This window comes from Schistocerca nitens, chromosome 9, assembly GCF_023898315.1.
Source record: "Schistocerca nitens isolate TAMUIC-IGC-003100 chromosome 9, iqSchNite1.1, whole genome shotgun sequence".
Classification (NCBI taxonomy): domain Eukaryota; kingdom Metazoa; phylum Arthropoda; class Insecta; order Orthoptera; family Acrididae; genus Schistocerca; species Schistocerca nitens.
The window spans coordinates 297,144,423-297,168,942 of record NC_064622.1 but is presented as its reverse complement, the minus strand read 5'-3'; the positions used below and the strand labels follow the sequence as shown (position 1 = coordinate 297,168,942).

The 24,520-nt window shown below is 37.9% G+C and overlaps 1 protein-coding gene across 1 annotated transcript in view; it reads right to left on the bottom strand.

The window, feature by feature from the left end:
• LOC126204449 (afadin) overlaps window positions 1-24,520 on the bottom strand; it is a 711,881-nt gene that overhangs the window by 421,738 nt on the left and 265,623 nt on the right. Inside the window, exon 5 of the mRNA XM_049938836.1 lies at window positions 20,499-20,667. Coding sequence (XP_049794793.1) covers window positions 20,499-20,667 — 169 coding nt within the window. The remainder of the gene's footprint in view (window positions 1-20,498; window positions 20,668-24,520) is intronic.

Genomic DNA, 24,520 nt, shown 5'->3' with positions numbered 1-24,520 from the left:
GGCATTACGCTTCTGTGAAAAAGATATTGATATCTCCTAAAATAATACCACACTTCTGAACATGACTAATTCATTTGTTGTAACGGATTAAGTGAAATAAAAACATCTATGCAACTGATGACTGAATTTTTTTCTGAAACTTAATGTGTGCCCAGGTCTTCTGCCACACCATTTGTCAGAGCACCAATGTTACTCATGATCAGCCTAAGAGGAACCCTTCCCTTGTAGAGCTTTGAAAGGCCATATAATCTAGGGGTACACTGCAATAATAGTTAAAGACTCTTGACAGTCTACCACCACAAAAAAACTTTTCTTCAAGAGGTTGTTAGTTTTCTCTGAATACTTTACACAAGTTCAACAATTTCTTTTCTAGTAAGCCTGCAGCATGTGTGAGGTCCAAGAATGACATATTTTATTTTTGGTAAATGTGGAAGGGTGTTTTAGGAAACATGACTGGAAGGAGCACACGTACGTAATGCTGCTGTGAGTATCGGACGTTTTTGGCAAAATTATTCCTATCATCGCAACACTAATAAGAGAAAGGAGCTATGACGGAGGAGGCTGCCACATGGATCTGTTGACAGAGGTCATTGTTTGAACGCCATGGCAGAGCAACAGCTCTATGCACTAAATCCCTCCTGCACATAGTATCACGGCAATATCTACTAATTACCAAAAGAGATTACAGAACTTGCAGAAACACACTTATTTAAAAAGGCAGCAAAAAAGTGCCTGTTATACAATACGTATTAAACATTAAACGATTACTTAGATAAAACAGGATAGGGGTTTGTGGGGGGAAAAAAAGAAAGAAAGAAAGAAAAAAAAAGTGTGTGTGTGTGTGTGTGTGTGTGTGTGTGTGTGTGTGTGTGTGTGTGTGTGTGTGTGGGCGTGCGCGCAGTGACTGATAGTGAGATATGAGTGAACAGTGTGTCATTACATTATTTAATAAGTTATTTGTAAAAAAAGTATTGTGTACCAGGAGTAAATCTAATGACCGTCTCTAACCAGAAGTCTGTAAATGTATGTGTATACGAATTAGCTTATTTTAAATGGTCTAAACTTGTAAATACTTTAATATGTCCTATATCCTTGTAAAAAGAGATCTACTAATGGGAATAAAGCTGCTGCTGCTGCTACTACTACTACTACTACTACTACTACTACTACTACTTAAACAACAGGGTGGACTCCTATTCAGAGGCAAGCAGGTCACACTGTGCAGCTGGCTTATGTAACAAGAGCCTGACAAGCCAGTGTACTATGCAGCCAGATGTTTCAGTGAAGAACCTGCTACCTTTGCAGCCACTTTTTGCTGGAGCCTCTAGGCTCTCACCTCACCTCCATCACCTGCTCGCACCGTCCTGGCTCATAGCCACCCCTCCCTACAGTGGGGGTACTACACTTACAACTGAGCAAATCATCTATCGCAGAACATTGCCTTGGCATTGGTCACCCTATCGTATATAACTACATGGAGATTCTGGAGTGCACTTCCAGCTACTGGGATAATGTTAGTAACAAGCAGTTGACCTCAGCAGTTGTCTTAGACCTCACCCAGCTGCATTACCCAAAGTTATTTAAACACTGTATACACTGGGAGAAACTCAGGTTTCCTATCATGATATTATTCAAAAGCCTCTGAATGCTCACGGGTTCATACAATTTCACACACCTGTTGCAGTGAATAGTGAGTGAGGTTTCATCCTACAATTGTGGTAACACCTGAGAGACCTGTGAGAAGAGCTCAGAGAAAGTGTGAAAACAATCAGGAGCCTAAGGGGAGCTTCTCACCTAAACAAGTTAACACATTCAGAAGAGCAAAATCGTCTACAAGCTGTTTTTTTTTTTCCCTCAGTATGTTCCTTTCAATTTCATAAATTCATGATTATGAAGAATACGCAATTTAACTGCAAACCCCAAACTTGATGATACTTGCAAATATTATGGCACAGTGGCGCTTAGTACAAATGTTACACTGAGAGATTCACTGCTACATACCATTAACTGCCAAAGGGGACGTCGAACAAAAGCACATTATCAAGTCTCAAAACAACACCTTTATACCTTTACTCATCACATAGAGACTGGTTATAATTAAAACTTTTACTACTTCAGCCAGTGTAGAGGGAAAACTATCATATGGGTACCCAACGTTACAGAAATGACATTCAGACTGTGTGCTGAAGGTTTAGGTTATTGGTAGTGTTAGTGTCATGACTTGCTGTTAGATGCTGGTACTAGTACTGCAACATATGGCTGAAACACATGCCTCTGTCTCCAGTGCATACGCAGAAAGTCAACACAGGTCTGGACAAGGTGAGCAGGGCTTTACTTGTGAAGCTGTTCTATTAAAACAACAGCAATAATGCTCCTGATTTTTATGAGTATTGACATATTTAAAAAATACGGAGAGATCATCATTCTACAGTGGGGATGAAGAACACAATATGGAAGTTCGAATTAACTGGCTGAATTGCTCCTGGGAGAGGCCAATGGCCAAATGTGCTACAAATTGTCAGAGAAGATACTGTTGCAATGGCTGAGAATGGTAGACACAATATGCGATCTTTCAGCAGAGCACAAGCCGTGTCACAATAGGTCAACATTCCATGGTCCACCATTTGGAAAGTGCTGCGCATAATTGTTAAATGGCATCTCTAGTGCAATTCCAGGACATTGAGGTTGTAGATGGTTGTCACACCGAGCAATGTTTATAACCTGGGACATAAAAATGTTATGCACTTAACAAATGTTACCCTCTCATGTAGAAATTAAAATGAGTTTCTTTCAATGGATTATTCATTATTTCTCTTCTGCGTGTCCATGCAAATGTTTCCACAAAGCTTCATTGTCCTATGATCACTTGTTTTCCATGGGTAGTGGAAGTTTTAATTATTAACACATCCTGTACTTTTGTTTTCCTCCTGACACGCGTTCAAGATTTCTGCAGGTTTCTGAGTACCTGGCTTTGGGCCATGCTCTTACCAACAGCTATCAGTAACTTCACAGGGCAGCTACTTGTAAGACCCTGTTTCACAAGCTATCACGTTAACAGATTGGCTCACTATGGAATCGATGAAGTATACTTCAGTCATAATGTTCCTGAGAAACTAAAAGAGAGATACAAAATGGTGACCAATATATGAACAGGTACAGCGTATGGACAAAACATTATGAAGGAGGCTCAAACAGAACCACATACATGCAGTTAACTGGACTGGAGAAATAATGATGATCAATCCAATACTGATAAAAATTTGCAGCAGATATCTGCAACTATAGATTTCAGTTCAATTCATAACAGGCATGAGATGGTTTGATAGCATTTGATAAAAATGAAGTGGTAACTGCTTTATATAAGGTGAACATTGATATACAGTACACTGCTTACGTTTCTCTGTCTTGACAGGAAGTTCATTATCATCATGTTTCAGTTACTGATGAACTGATCGAACTAATGACTTATTTACAATTTTCATGCTTTTAATAGCAATGAGTTTTTAGTTATGTAGTTTAAAGAAATGGTTATCACTCAAAAACCTAAATGTAGATAAAATTGTGCATTGCTGCTGCTGCTGCTGCTGCTGCTGTAGCCTGCAGTTTGTTCTAACTGCTGTGTTTCTGTTAGTGCAGTTAGACCAGTGATGGAGGCAATTAAACCACATATAATTCTTTTTGAAAATTACCGTCAAACAGAGAGAGGTTTTACTGTGTCTCTCACCACCCCAACAACATTCACACTATAAAAGTCTTCACTTTGCATTTTATTAAGCATTAAACAAAGCTTGGGAATCCCTGTTTCAATATTCATAAAATATCATTCAAAACACCAACATATACCACTTAATCTACTTCTTCATTTTAATAGCTCACAAGAAATTGTGTGAATGTAGTCACAATGAAGGAACACAAATTGTTTCCATCACTCCAAGAACATCCATACTTCGCTGTAGGATTGGTGAAAATCTACAACAGATGTTTGCCATTGTAGATCAAGCTCCAATCCATGTTATAAGTGCCTATGGTAAATGTTATAATCTTGTACATTAACAAATTATTTTACAATACATTGAGTAAAGACATGCATTACTTCACCTTTCCTGCTTTTTTATTGTCTTCTTTTATGTTAACCTTTATGAATTACACATCACTTCACTGAGGAACTTACTTTTTTAATCTCTCTCTTTCAATCATGTTTCAGTTACTAAATCTCAGTTATTAAATTTTCTGTGCTACTCAGAGTGAACTTCTTTCAAAATTGTTATAGACAGGTATACTTAGCAATTATGAAAACAATCTATTATATACTTCAATCCATGTGAACAACACCAGTAGAAAGATTTTCACAATATGTTTCATGATGTTAACAGAAATCTCTGGAGTCGAAACAGAGCATCTTTGTTTAGAAATCACACTCATCAGGTGCCTCATCTCACAGATATAGACCCATAGAAAACTGTGATCACTGCAAGAACAGCTTAAGCCATCAAATGAAAGGGGATCTGCCTCAGTCAGTAGGTAGCATCACATTAGTGTGCCAAAATACTGTAAAGGTATATTGGATATTACCAAAGAGTGTGCTTATAACAAGGTGTTCGCTTTATGGTTATTTCAAAGACTGTGCTGTTTAGTTGAAAACTCACAGCAAGTAGAGATATTTCACAATGAGCTGCAGTGAAAGCAATGTTGAAGTTGCACCAAAAAAGTGGAAATCAAAAAGGTGACAATATGATAAAATCACCTTTCTATTTTTCAAAGATGAAAATTGTAGAAACATCTATTTACTTAGTGCCACATGCACTTTTTCTCCACATTAAATTCTTACAAGAAGTGAGACATGGTACTTTCCTGCAATAGCTTACAGAAAAGCATGGGGTAAAAGAATATAAGCTTCAGAATGACTCAATTTCCTTTAAAATGATATTCTGATTAATGGCAAAACGTTAATGTATGCACCTAGCATTTACACCATTGTGTGGCGTAATGAAAAAGGATATGACACTTGACAGAGTTACCACTGGAAGGAGTTCTCCCACATGCTAATCCAATTGAAAAACCTTTGAAAAATACAATATGCCCAGAAATCTGCTATTAGATTCCCAGAAATCTGCTATTAGATTCATATTCATATTGAATCATTTTCAACTAAGCTCATTCCAAAGACTTAAAGTACTTAGGGTCTTAATTACATGACAAAAAAAGTGAAGCAAACAGAAGTCATGGTTGGATCTCAATGTAATTTCATATACATACTAACAATCAGCAGGTATGTAAATGAGTTGCAATTTTCTGTGACAGGTAGAACGGCCATCACAGTGCATTAGTGCAGTACTAAGGAGTGGGAGACACTATCGTTGTACACGTGGTGTCCTTTATAAATGAGCTACACTTTCCTAAAAGTCAACCATCCATCTACCCCACCACCATCCTTACATGTTCGTTACATTTTATGCTACACCTAGATTTTTAATTGATGTGACTGTACCAAGCAGAGCACTACAAACGATGCACTTGACAATTATGGGATTATTTTTCATACTCATCTGTATTAACTTACATTTTTCTACATTTAGAGCAAGCTGCCATTCATGATTGATTCCAATTAGAGATTTTGTGTAAGTCATCTTCTAACCCCCAACATTCACTCAATAATAGCTGCAGACTGCTGTTCTCCCTGTCAACCAGGTCACCTGTGTATTTGGAGAACAAGAGCGATCTTTCCCTGGGGCATTCCTGATGATACCCTTGTTTGTGATCCTGAGGGCAAAGTACTGGGTTCTATTACTTAAGAAGTCTTTGATTCACTCACGTAGCTGGGGATCTAATCTACATAGTCACACCTTTGTTGATAGTGTCAAACATTTTCTGGATATGTAAGAATATGCAACTTGCCTGTTGCCCTTCATCCTTGCTTCTTAGGATATCATGTGAGAAAACACCAAGTTGAGTTTTATAAATGCACACTGATTTGTGGACAGAAGCTTTTCTGCCTAAAGGAAATATATTATATTTGAACTCAGAATATCTTTAAGAATTCTGCAGAAACCTAATGTTAAGGATATTGGTCTGTAATTTTATGGGCCCGTTCTTTTACACCTTTTATATACTGGAATCATCTGTGATTTTTCCAGTTGCTTGCAACTGAGTTGGGTGAGAGATTCGCAATAAATGCAAGCTAAGCTAGCAACCAATGCCATACAGTAATCCTTTATACACAAACAAACACAAACATACACACAAAATTCAAGCTTTCGCAACCAATGGTTGCTTCGTCAGGAAAGAGGGAAGGAGAGGGAAAGATGAAAGGATGTGTGTTTTAAGGGAGAGGGTAAGGAGTCATTCCAATCCCGGGAGCGGAAAGACTTACCTTAGGGGAAAAAAAGGACAGGTATACACTCGCGCGCACACACACACATATCCATCCGCACATACACAGACACAAGCAGACATTTGTAAAGACTTTACAAATGGATGGATATGTGTGTGTCCGCGCGAGTGTATACCTGCCCTTTTTTCCCCCAAAGGTAAGTCTTTCTGCTCCCGGGATTGGAATGACTCCTTACCCTCTCCCTTAAAACCCACATCCTTTCATCTTTCCCTCTCCTTCCCTCTTTCCTGACGAAGCAACCGTTGGTAGACAGCCCACTGGTTGCAATAGACTTTATAGTCGAATTGACCATGGTTTCGACTCCTAAACTAAGGGAGTCTTCATCAGAATCTGACTATAAAATCCATTGGGACCAGTGGGCTGTCTTTACTATAAAAAATATTTTCACAGTTGCTGCACACAGCTATGTTTAAAGTTGTAATACAGTAATCTCTGTAAAACTGAAATGGGATTCCATCTGGGCCTTGTGACTTAACCGTTATCAACTGATTCAGTTGCTGCTATATGATAGGGATGCCTATTACTGTGTCCTCTCCATGGGAATTAACTCAACAGATGAGCAGTGATGTCTCTGAGTAATCGTCTTGAGTGAATGATATAAAATTGCGAAATTTAAAACTTCAGCTTTTCTTTAGCTGTCTCTTGTTACCACACCAAACTCGTCAATGATTGACTGGATAAAAGTCTTCGAAACTCTTAGTGACTTTACATAGGAGAATTATTTTCTTGGGTTCTTCACATGACGTTTTGTTGTGGTGTGATAGTTGAAGTTACTGTATGCTTTGCACATCCATCATTTTACCGACATATATTTTGTTAACTGTTGTCTGTTATTATTTGCCTGTTATTTTGTGAAACAAAAGAGCCTGTCGTCTCAGTTGCGTTAGTATTTTCCAAATTTTGTTATTACGCCACATTGCATTTTTTCCGTCCTTAATCAACTTATTTGGCAAATGTTTCTCCTGATCATGATTTAGATCCGGTTTAAACTTTGCCCATAATTCCTTTACATTACAATATTGGAACTAAATTATTTCCATTTAAGGGGTATGCCAACAGCTGCTTATCTGCCCATTCTAACAAAATAAACTCCTAGCCTTTTTGATATTGTTATCTATTCTGAGAATTACTTGAGTGTGACCAGTTTTCTGGAAGGCAGTAAATTCAGAAATTTTGTTATGAATACTTCAACAGTTTACTATTAAAATTTTGACAGTCTACATCAGTTTGTGCATGGTCCGATTTCACCCGCTGCATACCGACTGGCAAATGCTCATCAGAGGAGCTCAAACTACCACCTAGCCTAAAAAGAAACCACATGTACTCCACAAGCACTTTGCTAGCCGAGTAGGTGTCCCTGACTATCAAGGCGAGACCCACGAATCTCCACCCCATAATACCGGACAAGAAATCTTTCTTCACTGAAATTTCTCCTTCAAGATGTCATCTACTTACATCCACTATTTGTCAACTGTTTGGGTAGCAACAACTTGGGAACTATGATGTCTAACTTCTTTTTCAATCATGAACGGAAAGCAAAGGAAGGAACAAATGTAGTTTCTAACATGTTCTTCAGATACATAAATGGATTTCTACTTCTTATAGTATAAAAAATATATATGCACCTTCCTACTTATAGTTGTTCTGAGCAAATCTGCTCTACACAATGAACTGACTCTCTCTTACTCCAGCTTACTGTGGGCACTCTAACAAGACAATGCGCAATTTCTTCATCAGTGGCCATTCCTTTCTTCCCAATGATGACATTTTGGTACAATATAGATAAAACTCCAGAAATATGACTGTGTGTACGTTCTGTAAGCATATCAATTCATAAACATGAAGTTCCGAGGCCTTTTTGGATACTGATAATTGGTAGAAAGACAGTTACAAGACAAGTCCTTTAGCTTTGGAATTACTGAGAAAGATCATTATTGCATACCAGAAGTTAACTATTTTGCAGAGAAAATTCACTAACTTTCAGACTGAATCACAGTACAAGGGACCTGTTAACTGTCAACAATTGTTTGATAGCTTGGTGTATTACTCATACTGGCTCAAAAAACCATAGCAACCTCGAAACAGCAGGCCTTCCAGCTCTCTCTGTTAACTTTTACGGCTGTCCAAATGAATAAAAAGTGTTAGAGGATGTAAAGAAAATAGCTGAATGCACTCCCTCCCCTCCCCACACATTTCTGCAAATGTTATGAAAATCACTTCCAGTGGCCAAGAACTGAGGTGGTTAATGACAATGCAGATGTTAATTTTTTAATTTATCACTACCACATACATTTTTTGATTACTTTTCATACTGTAGCAAAGTTTTGATGTTGCTTTGTATGATATTTAATATGTGTCATGTCTAAGTGTTGAAAATGTTGGGAAATAGTGACTGAATGATATTTTGTGAGCCATTTACTTTGCTACGGTATTTTCTGTCAAAGTCAAGATGGTATCTGCTCTTTTGGACATGTCCGAAAGAACAGATACCATTGGTGATCATTCAGTTCTCGAATAATGAAATTACAATGAATCCACACCTTTAGCTGCTGACAGCCATAGATAAATATCAACAGGGACAGCTGAAAATGTGTGCCCCAACTGGGACTCAAACCCGGGATCTCCTGATTACATGGCAGATGCCCCATCTGTCTGAGTCACCGAGGACACAGAGGATAGTGCGACTGCATGGACTTGTCTCTGGCACGCTTCCCGTGAGACTCACATTCCCAAGTTACTGTCCATACACTACATTTGTAGTGCCCTTGCCCACTATACTCATTACTCGCGGCAGACTATCTACCAATTCCCCAACACTCGAGGCACTTGAGAACTTCTACCTGGCCTTCGACACAATTGGATGAATGGACCACGGCTGAGATCGTGGAGATTGGCTGTGATCGCTAGGTCACTCAGATGCACCTGTAACTGCCTCACAATATAGTGTTAATATATAGTCTACTTCCACCAAATATGTACTTTTATTTTCATCTGCCTTTCCATTGCAATGAGTGTGCTCTTTCATCTGAACTGTGAAAAGAGCTAGGCAAAACAGAATTACCAGGCATTTTGCAGCTGTCTACATGAGTGTAGGTTTGCAAGTAACAAGAGATGACATTAAGATTGTTCCACATCCAACACAACTATCATGGTACGTGTTGAAAACAATCTGTGATATTGATTGCTTTCAGTGGAAAAAAATACATCCACCGAATATGGCCTGTCTTAAATTCTCTTGCTCAATTTTTTCAGTAATTAAACGTTGCATGCTACATGTGTTCTTCATTGTTGTTCCCTTATAGTCTTCTAAATACAAGGTATGAAGACTAAACTCTTCCATGTACTTGTCATTCTGCTTGGGATACTTGGCCAACATTACTGTCACACAGTTTGCAGAAAGTGAGGGAAGGTGTATGTTGACAGTTACAAGTTGTACCACAGAAAAAAATGAGAAGTAATTTCATTTTGAAATATAATTTCACGAAAGACATAATACCCCTGATAAAATGATAAACAGTGATATGCAGTTTCCCTAGTAATCTGCAACATACGTTAATTGTTAGTTCTTATACAATCACTGTAACTCTACTAACACACTGTCATTTTCATTTAGCCTTTGAGTTTGGAACAACACTTTGATGTCCACCAATAAAAAAATAGGAAAAAAAGGTGCCGTTAATTACGAGTGTCAGGAAATAATTACATAGTAGCTTGCTTTCAGTTTGATGATAATATTTATTTTTGATGGCATCATCCAAAGCAACTGAGATGACTATCAGTCCCAAAAATGTATAGAAAACTGCCCCACATGGTGTCTTCACTGGCTGGAAAGGAATACAGATGTGTGTTTCTTTTGTGTGTGTGAGTTTTCACAGAAATGCAAATGAAAAATTTCTTCTTCCAATAATCTCGCTCTATTATGCTTGAACGAACTATGGCAATTCACATTGTTATTTCATATTTTCACAAATCTGTAACTACAGAGATTCCTGAAGCTTTGTCGTCAATCTATGATCTCCTTTTGCAATTTTAACAGCTCAAAGTTCACTTTATTACGAAACTGGCAGTTCCTTGAAGCCTCATGATTTATCCTATCAAATTGATCCTTTCTTTTAATCAAATTCTACCACAAATTTCCTTTCTCCCAAATTCGGCAACTGTGGTCATCAGAAGAGTAGATACTACTGTAATTAAATCTTGTATCTTTTCTTAATTAAAAAGTACAATGAAAAGGAAAAAAATTACAATATAAGCTGCGACAGTTGAGAGATTTTATGTTTTTCCCCCATCCCATCATCCTAAAACTTTTCTTTCATGAAATAATAAAAACAACAAGAGTTTACAAGAAGATATTTGCTATTTTCATTTAGTCTGGGAAGCAGATTACAAGATATGCAGCCTGAAAGATTAGAAGACACACAGATTTTATTGTCCTGAAGCAAGCAATAATATGTTAAATTCGTCATAGCGCATGGTCCTAGGTTCAGATTATTTAAAGCACTGTAACTGATGTTTTTAAATCCAACCCTGTAATGCAGCTCTCTACAAGCAATGTTAGAGAGGGTTGCTCTGACTTATGTTTTCTGGATATTTTGTGAGTGTATTAAATCAGAGTTTTTCATTAAATACATAAAAAAGGTGCATGAAAATAAAATTAATCTATTCAACTCATAAAACTGAACCTCACACTAAGATTCCAAGTAACTATTGAGGTCACACACATATTTGTCAGAAACTGTAATTAGTGTAGTATTAATTATCAGATGTAAAAGTAAGTCTGTGTGCAATAATAATAATAATAATAATATAATAATAATAATAATAAGCTAAAACTAAACAAAGGTCGCTACACTACGCATACATTGATTACCAAAAAGCTTTTGATAGTGTACCCCACTCATGGTTACTACAGATATTGGAAATATACAAAGTAGATCCTAAATTGATACAGTTTCTAAACATAGTAATGAAAAACTGGAAAACCACACTTAATATCCAAATAAATTCAGATAATATCACATCACAGCCAATACAGATTAAGTGTGGAATATACCAAGGAGACTCATTAAGTCCTTTCTGGTTCTGTCTTGCTCTGAACACACTATCCAACATGCTAAATAATACAAATTATGGATATAATATTACTGGAACATACCCACACAAAATCACACATTTGCTATAGATGGATGATCTAAAACTACTGGCAGCAAGCAATCAACAACTCAACCAATTACTAAAGATAACAGAAGTATTCAGCAATGATATAAATATGGCTTTTGGAACAGATAAATGTAAGAAAAATAGCATAGTCAGGGGAAAACACACTAAACAAGAAGATTACATATTGAATAACCACAGTGACTCCATAGAAGTGATGGAAAAAACAGATGCCTATAAATATCTAGGATACAGACAAAAAATAGGAATAGATAATACAAATATTAAAGAAGAACTAAAAGAAAAATATAGACAAAGACTAACAAAAATACTGAAAACAGAATTGACAGCAAGAAACAAGACAACAGCTATAAACACTTATGCTATACCAATATTGCCCTACTCATTTGGAGTAGTGAAATGGAGTAACACAGACCTAGAAGCACTCAATACACTTACACGCTCACAATGCCACAAATATAGAATACATCACATACATTCAGCAACAGAAAGATTCACATTAAGCAGAAAGGAAGGAGGAAGGGGATTCATCGACATAAAAAACCTACATTATGGACAGGTAGACAATTTAAGAAAATTCTTTCTAGAACGAGCAGAAACCAGCAAAATACACAAAGCAATCACTCATATAAATACATCGGCTACACCACTGCAATTTCATAACCACTTCTACAACCCTCTAGATCACATAACATCAACAGATACGAAGAAAGTAAATTGGAAGGGGAAGGCACTACATGGCAAGCACCCGTATCATCTAACACAGCCACACATCGATCAAGACGCATCCAACACATGGCTAAGAAAAGGCAATATATACAGTGAGACGGAAGGATTCATGATTTCAATACAGGATCAAACAATAAACACCAGATATTACAGCAAGCATATTATTAAAGATCCCAATACCACAACAGATAAATGCAGACTTTGCAAACAACAAATTCAAACAGTAGATCACATCACAAGCGGATGTACAATACTAGCAAATACAGAATACCCCAGAAGACATGACAATGTAGCAAAAATAATACATCAACAGATTGCCTTACAACATAAACTTATAAAACAACACGTTCCCACATACAAGTATGCACCACAAAATGTACTGGAGAATGATGAATACAAATTATACTGGAACAGAACCATTATAACAGATAAAACAACACCACATAACAAACCTGACATCATACTCACCAATAAAAAGAAGAAATTAACACAACTAATCGAAATATCCATACCCAATACAACAAATATACAAAAGAAAACAGGAGAAAAAATTGAAAAATACATCCAACTGGCTGAGGAAGTCAAGGACATGTGGCATCAGGATAAAGTTGACATTATACCAATTATACTATCAACTACAGGAGTCATACCACACAATATCCACCAGTACATCAATGCAATACAGCTACATCCAAACTTATATATACAACTACAGAAATCTGTAATTATTGATACATGTTCAATTACCCGAAAGTTCCTAAATGCAATATAACATATACTGTACAGTTAAAAGGAAGTGACGCTTGATCAAGGTCTGCGTCACTTTCCATTTTTAACCAGACTTAACGTCTGAGAAAGTAAAGAAATAATAATAATAATAAGCAGATGATTCTGAAACTATCTGTTCTTCAAAGCACAAAAACTTGATTCCGAGTCACCCATAAAAAGGGTGATTCCAAGTTTGCAGTAGGACTGTATCATTAGGAAGTGACTTACAGGGTGGGTAAGAAGTCCCCATACCCCTAGTATTGAATCCTAGTTAGGATTTTATTTCTTTTAGCACAAGTATTTCCTTACGTATTAAGTGCCCAATTAATTGGCATATTCTCCATCGTGCTGTAACTCGTGCCTCTACATTTTTCTGCACTAATTTTTGAGCACGTCCCGGGTTATAGTGCAAAATGCATCCTCAACAGCACAGCACAGTTGTTCATTTGTAGTGTAACAACAGGCAACACATGTGCCTTGATGTCTCCCCATGCAGAGTTGTCAGGTGTGGTGAGGTCAAGATTCATTTCAAGCAAGCAGGTGTGGCTGATGAACCACATCCTGGAGAGCATAAATTTAGGAACTTGCGCACTGCAAAGTGCGTAGTGAGGCGGCACTCAGTCTCGTTGCAACCATATGCATTCTATGAGGCCCTTTTCCTCAAGCTGGGCTATTAACCATGTTTTTAACATATGTAAATAATTAGCATCATTCACGGTCCTTTCAAAAAATTGGTCCAAGCAGATATTGCATGATACGTGTTCCTTTCTAACTCGACTGTTACTCAATAAGCAGCAAGGCTCTGTGACAAAGTGCTCGCCTACCACGATGGGGACGGGATCGATTCATAGCAGATTCAAATTTTTAAATAAAGGTGAGTGTTCTGTAATTTTAATGTTCTTTTTTTTTTAATTTAAACAATCTTTATTGACCATATTCTAAAAAAATCGGTAATTAAGAATTTATAATCGTAATGAAAGCTGGATATTTGCGTGTGGTGTGTAATTATACACTATGTGATCAAAAGTATCTGGACACCTGGCTGAAAATGACTTACAAGTTCATGGCGCCCTCCATCGGTAATGCTGGAATTCAATAGGGTGTTGGCCCACCCTTAGCCTTGACATTTCCACTCTCGCAGGCATATGTTCAATCAGGTGCTGGAAGGTTTCTTGGGGAATGGCAACCCATTCTTCATGGCGTGCTGCACTAAGGAGAGGTATCGATGTTGATTGGCGAGGTGTGGTACGAAGTCGGCGTTCCAAAACATCCCAAAGGTGTTCTACAGGATTTAGGTCAGAACACTGTACAGGCCAATCCATTACAGGGATGTTATTGTCGTGTAACCTCTCTGCCACAGGCCGTGCATTATAAACAGGTACTTGATCGTGTTGAAAGATGCAATTGCCATCCCCGAATTGCTCTTCAACAGTGGGAAGCACAAAGATGCGTAAAACATCAATGTAGGCCTGTGCTGTGATAGTACCATGCAAAACAACAAGGAGTGCAAGCCCCTTCCATGAAAAACACCACCACACCATAACACCACCATCTCCAAATTTTACTGTTTGCACTACACACAACTGGCAGATGGCGTTCACCAGGCATTTGCTATACCCACACCCTGCTATCGGATCACCACACTATGTACCATGATTCGTCACTCCACACAACATTTTTCCACTGCCCAATCGCCCAATGTTTACACTCCTTACACCAAGCGAGGTGTCGTTTGGCATTTACCGGCGTGATGTGAGGCTTATGAGCAGTCGCTCCACTATGAAAACCAAGTTTTCTCACCTCCCACCTAACTGTCATAGTACTTGCAGTGGATGCTGATCATCATCTTGGACAGTTTCCAGCCACTGGCTGGGTCTGTCGGGAACACAAGCCTCTCCATCGTGTTCTGTCTTTCCACCATTCCCCCTCTTCCACCTTCGTCCAATTCTCTCCTCTTCTCGTCACACATTCCTTCACTCCCTTCACCCATCTATCTCTTGGTCTTCCTCTGGGCCTCTTCCCTCCAGTTGCAGATCAAACATCCTCTTTGGAATTCTTCCCTCATCCATTCTCTTCATGTGTCCATACCACTGCAGTCTTGATTTTTCTATCCTGTCCTGTACTGGTTCCTCCTTTAGTCTTTCCCTCACATACACATTTCGCAATCTGTCTTGTCTTGTTACACTCAACCTGCTCCTCTGGAACTTCATTTCACTAGCCTGTATTCTACTTTTGTCGCTTTTGTGCATTACCCATGTCTCACTTCCGTATGTCAATATGGGGACAAAGTAGAATAGCTCTGGTGAAGCTGCGATAGGCCTAGCAAGCCAGTAGTGGATAAATCAACTGCTTTTAAAAAAGGGAACAGTGGATGCTGATGCAGTTTGGAATTCCTACGTGATGGTCAGGATAGATGTATGCCTGTTACACATTACGACTCTCTTCAACTGTTGGCAGTCTCTGTCAGTCAACAGATAAGGTCAGCCTGTATGCTTTTGTGCTGTATGTATCCCTTCACGTTTCCACTTCACTATCACAACAGCAACAGTGAACCTAGGGATGTTTAGGAGTGTGAAAATCTCATGTACAGACTATGACACAAGTGACATCCAATCACCTGACTACATTTGTAGTCTGGGAGTTCCGCAGAGCACCCCATTCTGCTTTCTCACGATGTCTAATGATTACTGAGATCGCTGATATGGAGTACCTGGCAGTAAGTGGCAGCACACTGCACCTAATACGAGAAACATATGTTTTTGGTGGTGTCCGGATACTTTTATCACATAGTGTAAATAAGACGACATGCATTTTTTATAAAAATGTTGATTATATATGTGTTATTAGCATATATTTGATGAATTTTATATTTAAATGGTGTAGGTATCTAAACTGAAAACTTTAAAAACGAAAAAATAATGACCTAAATGAGGCTCGATTCAGCAATTACCAGTCTTGTGTGCTAACAAATCTTTTTCTACCTTAACGTATTTTATGCTTCACAGAAATGCTCATAGAACATCCATCTGCCAAAAATCGAACCCATGACCCCAAAGTGGCAGGTGATCACTCTACCATAGAGCCATGCTGCTTGAAGGAAAAATCTACCTTACTTTCACATTAATTTCTCAAGAATTATTTAGAGTTGCGTGAAACTACTTTTGAAGGGTGATGTTTCAGAGATCTGAACTTCATTCAGCATAAAAGAAAAATTACAAAAATCCTATTGCCATCTGATCCCCTTGTCATTACACACAGTTCAGTATTTTTCACAGAAATCCACAAATTACAAAAGTAGGTATTTCAAACAATGAAACATAAGAGGCAGAAAGTGTTAACTTTTTGGGATTACAGATAGTATCGCAACCTCAAACTGAAAACCCATTATCCCAGAATTAATTAATTGTATTGGATCAGCTACATTTTCAGTATATATGATTACTGCTGCAGGTGATTTATAAATTAGGAAACTAGTTTATTCTGTTTATTTCCATTCACTACTGAGTTTAGAATCACCTGCTAGGGAAATTCAAGTTACAAAGACAGCATTTCCAGGGTACAGAACTGAGTCATAAGAATTAAGCTTGGTGTTAATTCAAAAACATTCTACAAAGACTCTGACAGAAAAAAAAATTTGGTATTTTGATAACGATTTCACAAGAAGTGTTCCTTACTGTCCTTCAGCATTACCAATATTTATCTTCCCACGAAGAATAGTGATCATCATTGGCACAACATTAGGATCAAACTCAACCTCTACGAAGACTTCAAGGGGTTTAACTTTAGTACAATGGAGTCAGGTACACATGCATTCAATAACCTATCGGAGCATTTTAAACGGTATATGGCAGCAGTTGCCAAACCTTGAGCCATGGACATTGGGCTGTGACTGCATTATAGAGTGGCGTGCAGCCTTGGTTGGCTGCTTATGGCATAACTATGTAACCTGCCACAGTCTGATTGTAATTTGTCAAGTTCGCAATTTCTTGGACACAGTTGCTCACAAGAACAACTCATCTTAAATTTCGTCATTTAATATCCAGGGGCAGGAAGTAGCTTACTACTAGGGGAGGAGGGGGGGGGGGGGGGGGGGAGGAAGGAAACAATCATCGAAGCATTTACATGAGCATGCCATCTGGATGACCACGAAAAACTGATATATGGATAGACAAACCAAGAACTGAACCCAGTTGTCTCAAGTGTGAGTTAAGGACATTAGCCAGCGCACCGCTTTGCTCAGTCCAATAGAGATATTTCCGAATTACTTAGACACCTGACAGGCTTTTTACCTATCTGTCTATGTGAATGACCCTTTTCAAATATGTTTTTCGGAAAAAGTACAGCCGCATCCAGTGACACCTACAGTCTCAGGTTGACATGGCGGTCGGACAGTAACATTATATATATATATATATATATATATATATATATATATATATATATATATATATATATATATATATATATATATATATAAAAAGAAAGATGATGAGACTTACCAAACAAAAGCGCTGGCAGGTCGATAGACACACAAACAAACACAAATATACACACAAAATTCAAGCTTTCGCAACAAACTGTTACCTCATCAGGAAAGAGGGGAAGGAGAGGGAAAGACGAAAGGATGTGGGTTTTAAGGGAGAGGATAAGGAGTCATTCCAATCCCGGGAGCGGAAAGACTTACCTTAGGGGGAAAAAAGGACAGGTATACACTCGCACACACACCCATATCCATCCACACATACAGACACAAGCAGACATATTCAAAGACCATATATATATATATAAAATATATATAAAATAGGTGGTCCACACAGCTAAAAAGGTTGGGAACTGCTGACAGATCGGTAATATAGTGGAATTTTGGACTGTCTTAAATAACTTTTTATTGGGCAATTACTTCTATTCCGCTGAAGGGCATATTCATAGCAAAACTTAAATTTAACATTTTAGGTTAATGTATTGAGTCGGTCCGTAAGTTCATAGCATTTCTCCATAAGTTTAATAAGCACAACAAATACACAAAACAGAGACTGTAGTCATAATAATACGTTCTCCTCCATTATTTGCAACAGTCCGCCAATGCTTGGGTAACTTTTTGCTTCTGACAATGTAGAAATCATGTGGTTTTGAGGCGAAGAACTCACCAAACCATGTTGGGAGTGCACTATCATTTGGAAAGGAAGTTACTTGAAGGTTGCTCTATACAGAGTGAAAAGGTGAAAATCTGAGAGCGCAAGATCAGGTGAATAAAGTGGGTGTGGAATGACTTCCCAACCCAACTTCTGTATAGTGTTTTTTGTCAGTCTAGAAGAACGTGGGCAGGTGTTACCATGGAGTAGTATCACTTCGTGCAATCATCCTGCTCATTATCCTGGGATTACGTCTGCATGATGTCTCAGCTGTTGACAATAAATGTCAGCATTGATGGCTACACCTGGGGAAAGCAATTCGTAGTACATCACATCATCGCTATTTTGCATGATGCATAACATTATCATTTGTGGATGTGTGCAGGTTTCTGTATGGGGAGTTGCTGCTTTGTTTGGCTCAATCATTACTTTCTTTTCCTTACATTAGCATAAACATACCATTTCTCATCACCAGCAATGATACAGGAAAGAAATGGTTGTTCATGAGACAACTGATGACGACCAACCAGAGATGCACATATTGCCATCTACCGATTTTTGAGACTACACGGTTTAGAGCATGCGGTACTCATACATATCTTTGTTGAACCTTTGCCATTACATGCAAATGTCACAAAATGGTGAAAAGAGCACAGTTCATCACATTTGCTAATTCTCAGGTACACTGATATGGATAACTGTGGATTATTATACTTAAATGGTCTTCATCAAACCCCGAAGATCTTCCTGAACATGAAGAGTGACTAATGTCAAAACAATCCTATTTAAAACGAGGATACCATTTACTTGCTGTGCTCTGTTGAATGGCATTATCCCCATACACAGCACAAACATTTCTGGCTGCTTTCGCTGCTGTCACCCCTCTATTAAACTCAAACAAAAGCGTATGTTGGAAACGTTCTGCTCCCTCCACTTGGCACTCTATTTTCTAGCATCCACAGCTCCATTAATTATCTCCACATAACAAAACGACAATATGTAAACTCAAATAGCAACAGTGAACTACAAATATAAGATGACAATAACTAAATGCAAAACAAATAGGCCACAAACTTATGCACCAAACTAATATAATTAAAATTAAAACTGTAATACAGTAATGTAATGCCATTTCACTATTTTGAGCTTAAATTACGTTACATGTATGTCTTTGTTTCCTTCCCAAATCTCCATGGGATCACTGCAAGACGACCAGTGTAATGTGATACAGAGAACAAAGTCTTTACTAATTATTACAGTAATGGGAATTTTTGATTGGAATACAACAAATGACTGGCAGTGGAGGAGACCTCCACTAGTGTTCACAGTGAAGTTTTCTGTGTAAGGCAGACATAAAAAGGAGGATCCACCACATTGAAACACTCATTCTTCTTAGGAACTGGCAGACCAAACAAGCAGCCTGGCATTTTATTATTGTGTTTCAACTCATTGCTCTGAAAGAGGATGAGAATTTTAAGAATGTATGTATCACTATTTTTATGTGCATTTCTGATTGACAGTATATTTAATGTGATTTATGGTTTACCCCCAAAATCACTGTTCATCATCTTTTTCTTCAATACCTCTCCCCACCCCTGTGGCAGGGTCCAATAATGATGAACAATCAACCAGCCATAATTTGGCAAATTTTTTTATCGTAATGCTTTGAGTGGATGACCTTTGCCTCACTTCAATAATCAGTTACCGTGGAGAAGAAACTTGTATTCACCATCTATCTGTGTATTGTGTGAACTTTTTCTTTGTGTATTCCTATCTGAACCTGCTGGTTCACATTTCTCAGGCAGAACTATGGAACCAGCCTACACAAATGTGAAAGGCAGCACTAATTCTGTTAAGTGTACAAATATACAATAAGTGGCTGGCTTTCCTGTATTCTAAGCCAACAATTTGGGTATTAAGTTACACGAGCTGGTGACTACTATGTAAGGCTGCTCCAGTAGAAACATGGACATCTGTTGACTGTCTAATATTGGTCTTGAGATAAGTAGGGTAATTAATTTCCTTAAAATAATGGAGTACACCCAGATTTCTCCATTGCTTTTGGGTACTGTAAGCACTTTCAAAAGCAGTCAGCATGTATCCCATAGTCAAAAAGGCGCCAGGGAGTAGAGTAATGCATGTCCAAATGTTATCAAGTGATTCCTTGTATTACTGTAATCTAAACCATGGTACTGGAAAACACTATCCATCTCTTTGAAATGGATGAATGAGGAGATACCAGACTTTAGGTGTGATATGTCAGTAAGTTATTTATACACAAAGTATATCAATAGAATAACCTGTGTATAATTTCTCAGCCACTCCTCCATCATTTACTTCCTTTGTGGCAGCAGGAGCAGCAGCCTTAAGCTTGTTGAGTTTCTCTTGTTTCTTGAGCTGCTTTTTCTCACGTTTTGAGAGCTTCCGCCTGAAGCTCGAACCACCCTCCTGGAAGCCCACAGCAGGTACCTGCAAAGCATTGCACGCAACTGTCAAAGCACAGTGTTAAAACACTACCAATATTTAATTATGCATTTAGTGTATTAATTTTACTTTGGAAGATTAGAGCCTTTAGGCTCCCTCTTAACTCTTTACCAGGCATTCTTTAGTAAGTTCTCTTTAATAAATAGCATTACATCATCTTTAGAAAATACTAGCTCAATCACAATCAAGACACAAATAATTAAATCACAATAGTGACACAGAAAATAATCTATTTAATGCTTTCTCTTCTTCACCACCTCTTTCATTGAATTCACATTACAAAAAAATTTGATTCCCTTTAAACAATGACCAAATGTATCTCAAGCCAACCACAACAAAATACTACAATTTTTGCTGTTTCTTGTCTTCTAGTGCTTACCGTCTCTTTTGACAACGTGATACTCGTTTTTACAGTATCAAAAGTAAGAAAAAGCAAAAAAAACAATCCCTCCTTTTTATTGATAGTTATTACAATACTACTCTGTATAGAATTATCATCTCTACTGCCGTACTTAGCTCCCAAAACACAACAAACACTATGTACTAATTGATTCCTGTCATCTTCCAAAACGGAAGTTCTGGTATCACGAGATACAGTACTGAAATACATTACAATAAGAGAAAACTGTGTGGCTCAGTGGGTAACCATGGTAGGAAGTTGCAGCAGAACAATACAACAGACATTGGTCAGTTTGCTACTTATGTGTTATGAATCTTATTGCTGTTGCACCTACTAATGTAAATACACAATGGACAATACCAATGGAGATAAAGCTAGTGTTTATGCAGTTCAATGTTTCTGGTAATAACATGTTACTAAAGCTCTAAGTTAAACTGTCACATGTACAATAATGCAATCATCTATTCCCATGGCCTATCTGGCATTACTGTGATTTTTAATTCTTTATTGAGTATCTTTCCCTACATCTAGAGGTTTTACAGTATTTAGTTTCAGATATTTTTCGGTTGATTAATAATAAATATTTCCAAAAATTTATGTGCAAATGTAATCACAAAGAAGAAACATAAAAAACTTTTCATCATTCAAGGGACATTCACAGTTTACTATAGGATTGTTAAAGATCTACAACAGACTTTCACCGCAGTAGACCAGGATCAATCCATGTCTGGTAATTACAATTATTGCCAGTTACATGTCTGAAAAAATAATAATTGTACAGAGTGATCACAAATTTCCATTACCCCCTACATATTAAATAGATGTTAATGAACTGTTTCTTATTGTTGCAGGTGCCAATATATGTATGTGTAAATTACGTCTGGCGAGTCCAGTTACTCCATGGAGGAACACAATGTAATGAGTGCATAGGTTCACAAATGACCCAGTACAGGCAAATCAACGATACATAGTCAGCACGACTTCAGTGCAAGGTTTCAGAAACCTTCCCCACCAAAACTGACGTACTTTTCGATGAGAAAGTGGTTGCACAAAAAGTGAGCCCAACTCAGGACAATCATGAATATAACTGGAAACCTGTGGAGGCTGCAACATCTATAGAACATTCACCAGAAAATTCCATTCATAAATGATCATAGGAATTTGGAGTTCTATACTTGGAATTACAAGAACTTGAAGTTAATTGTATTTAAACCTTCATTTGTAAACAAACTGAGTTGTCATGACGTGGAAACACGTCATCAGGCTTGTGGACAAATGCTCAATGTCCTTACAATTCTTCCTCCAAGGGGGAAAGTGTTTTTCTTGGACGAAGGTGCAGTATACCACAGTGCAAAACTGAGAAACATTTGCTTCTGGAGTAAAGAAACCCAACATTTTAATGAAAAACTTGAACACAACTCACCACATGCCATGATCTGGGCTGCAATATCTGTAACCCTCTTGGTACATCCATATTTCTTTTACAGTGCTGTGAATCACATTGTGTATTTCACAATGTTATGTAATTGGTTTATTCCACAATTGTAAGACCAGGGACTGCTCAGTCATGTATGGTTCCAACAGGATAGAGGACTAGCCCATTATACTACTGCCGCTAGAGACTATCTCACTGACATTTCCTGGACTGGGCATGGTTCTGTCCACCTGCCTGCACCTTTGGAGTGGCAACTCCAAATTCCTGACCTGCCATCTTTCAACAATGCATTATGGGAGTTTGTCAAACAGAAGGTTGCTGCCACACATTACGAGACAGTTGACAAACTTAAGGATGCTGTTTGATGTGCATTTACTGCCATCCCATCAGCAAATGTTGAGGAGACTTTCACATAGCACATGGAAGAGAATCATACTCTATTATGACAATGATGGTATACATGCAGACACTCTAGAATAAATAATAAAATATAGTCACATTACTTCAAAGTTGTCCTCTGACATAACTGCACATTAAAACGATGCAACCCTCCATGAATACGTGAACATGCAATAGGGGGCAATGGGCTCTCTACTTTAACCTTGTGCCTTCTTTTATGTTGTTACAATGATCTCCAAGCCTCCACTTTAAAGTTACAGTTAAATTATTTTCAGCAGGTTGTGAAGCTGGTGTAAATGACTTCAGATGTAGAAGAGCTTCCTATTGCTGTCTCCCACATGACAGAGCCAGCAGAGCTCTCAAAATAACACTAGTGGTATGCTACTGGACTGAACTTGAGTAAGAGTGCAGGTGTAATGTTATCAAGCATTGTGAAGTGAAATTAAGACTCTCAATGACCTTACGCTGCAATCTTTGGATGAGAGGTGGTATCTTTTCATAAAACATTGTTAAACTACCATCATTATTAAATGTTTTGCTGGAGGGTCATAAGAACACCTTAAGAGGGAAGAGCTACTGTGGCTTGTAATTGTATTACAGATCAAATTAAAGAGCCAACAGCATCAGGACAACTACACAAAATAAAAAGGCAGAGATGTACCCAAGTGATAATACTGAATAGATTTTATGGGGAAGAGTCATTTCACTATTTTGTGGCCATCAAAATCCTCTTTATGTTAAAATCTTTCTTTGTCACATGTTTAATTAATATTTAGTTTTTAGATATTTAAGTGAACTAATTCTTATCATATTCTATGCAGGGAATATTTTATTTTCATGACTTTCTGCTGGTCGTATCCTGAAAAGAAAAACTGAACTGTAGGTAGCAACAATCCCATAAAGAAAGAGGAGAATCAACTATAATCTATGAGCAGACTTTCAGTTCCAAAATACACAAATTGTTGTTGTTGTTGTTGTGGTCTTCAGTCCTGAGACTGGTTTGATCCAGCTCTCCATGCTACTCTATCCTGTGCAAGCTTCTTCATCTACCAGTACCTACTGCAACCTACATCCTTCTGAATCTGCTTAGTGTATTCATCTATTGGTCTCCCTCTACGATTTTTACCCTCCACGCTGCCCTCCAATACTAAATTGGTGATCCCTTGATGCCTCAGAACATGTCCTACCAACCGATCCCGTCTTCTGGTCAAGTTGTGCCACAAACTTCTCTTCTCCCCAATCCTATTCAGTACTTCCTCATTAGTTATGTGATCTACCCATCTAATCTTCAGCATTCTTCTGTAGCACCACATTTCGAAAGCTTCTATTCGCTTCTTGTCCACACTATTTATCGTCCATGTTTCACTTCCACACATGGCTACACTCCATACAAATACTTTCAGAAATGACTTCCTGACACTTAAATCTATACTCGATGTTAACAAATTTCTCTTCTCCAGAAACGCTTTCCTTGCCATTGCCAATCTACATTTTATACCCTCTCTACTTCGACCATCATCAGTTATTTTGCTCCCCAAATAGCAAAACTCCTTTACTACTTTAAGTGTCTCATTTCCTAATCTAATCCCCTCAGCATCACCCGA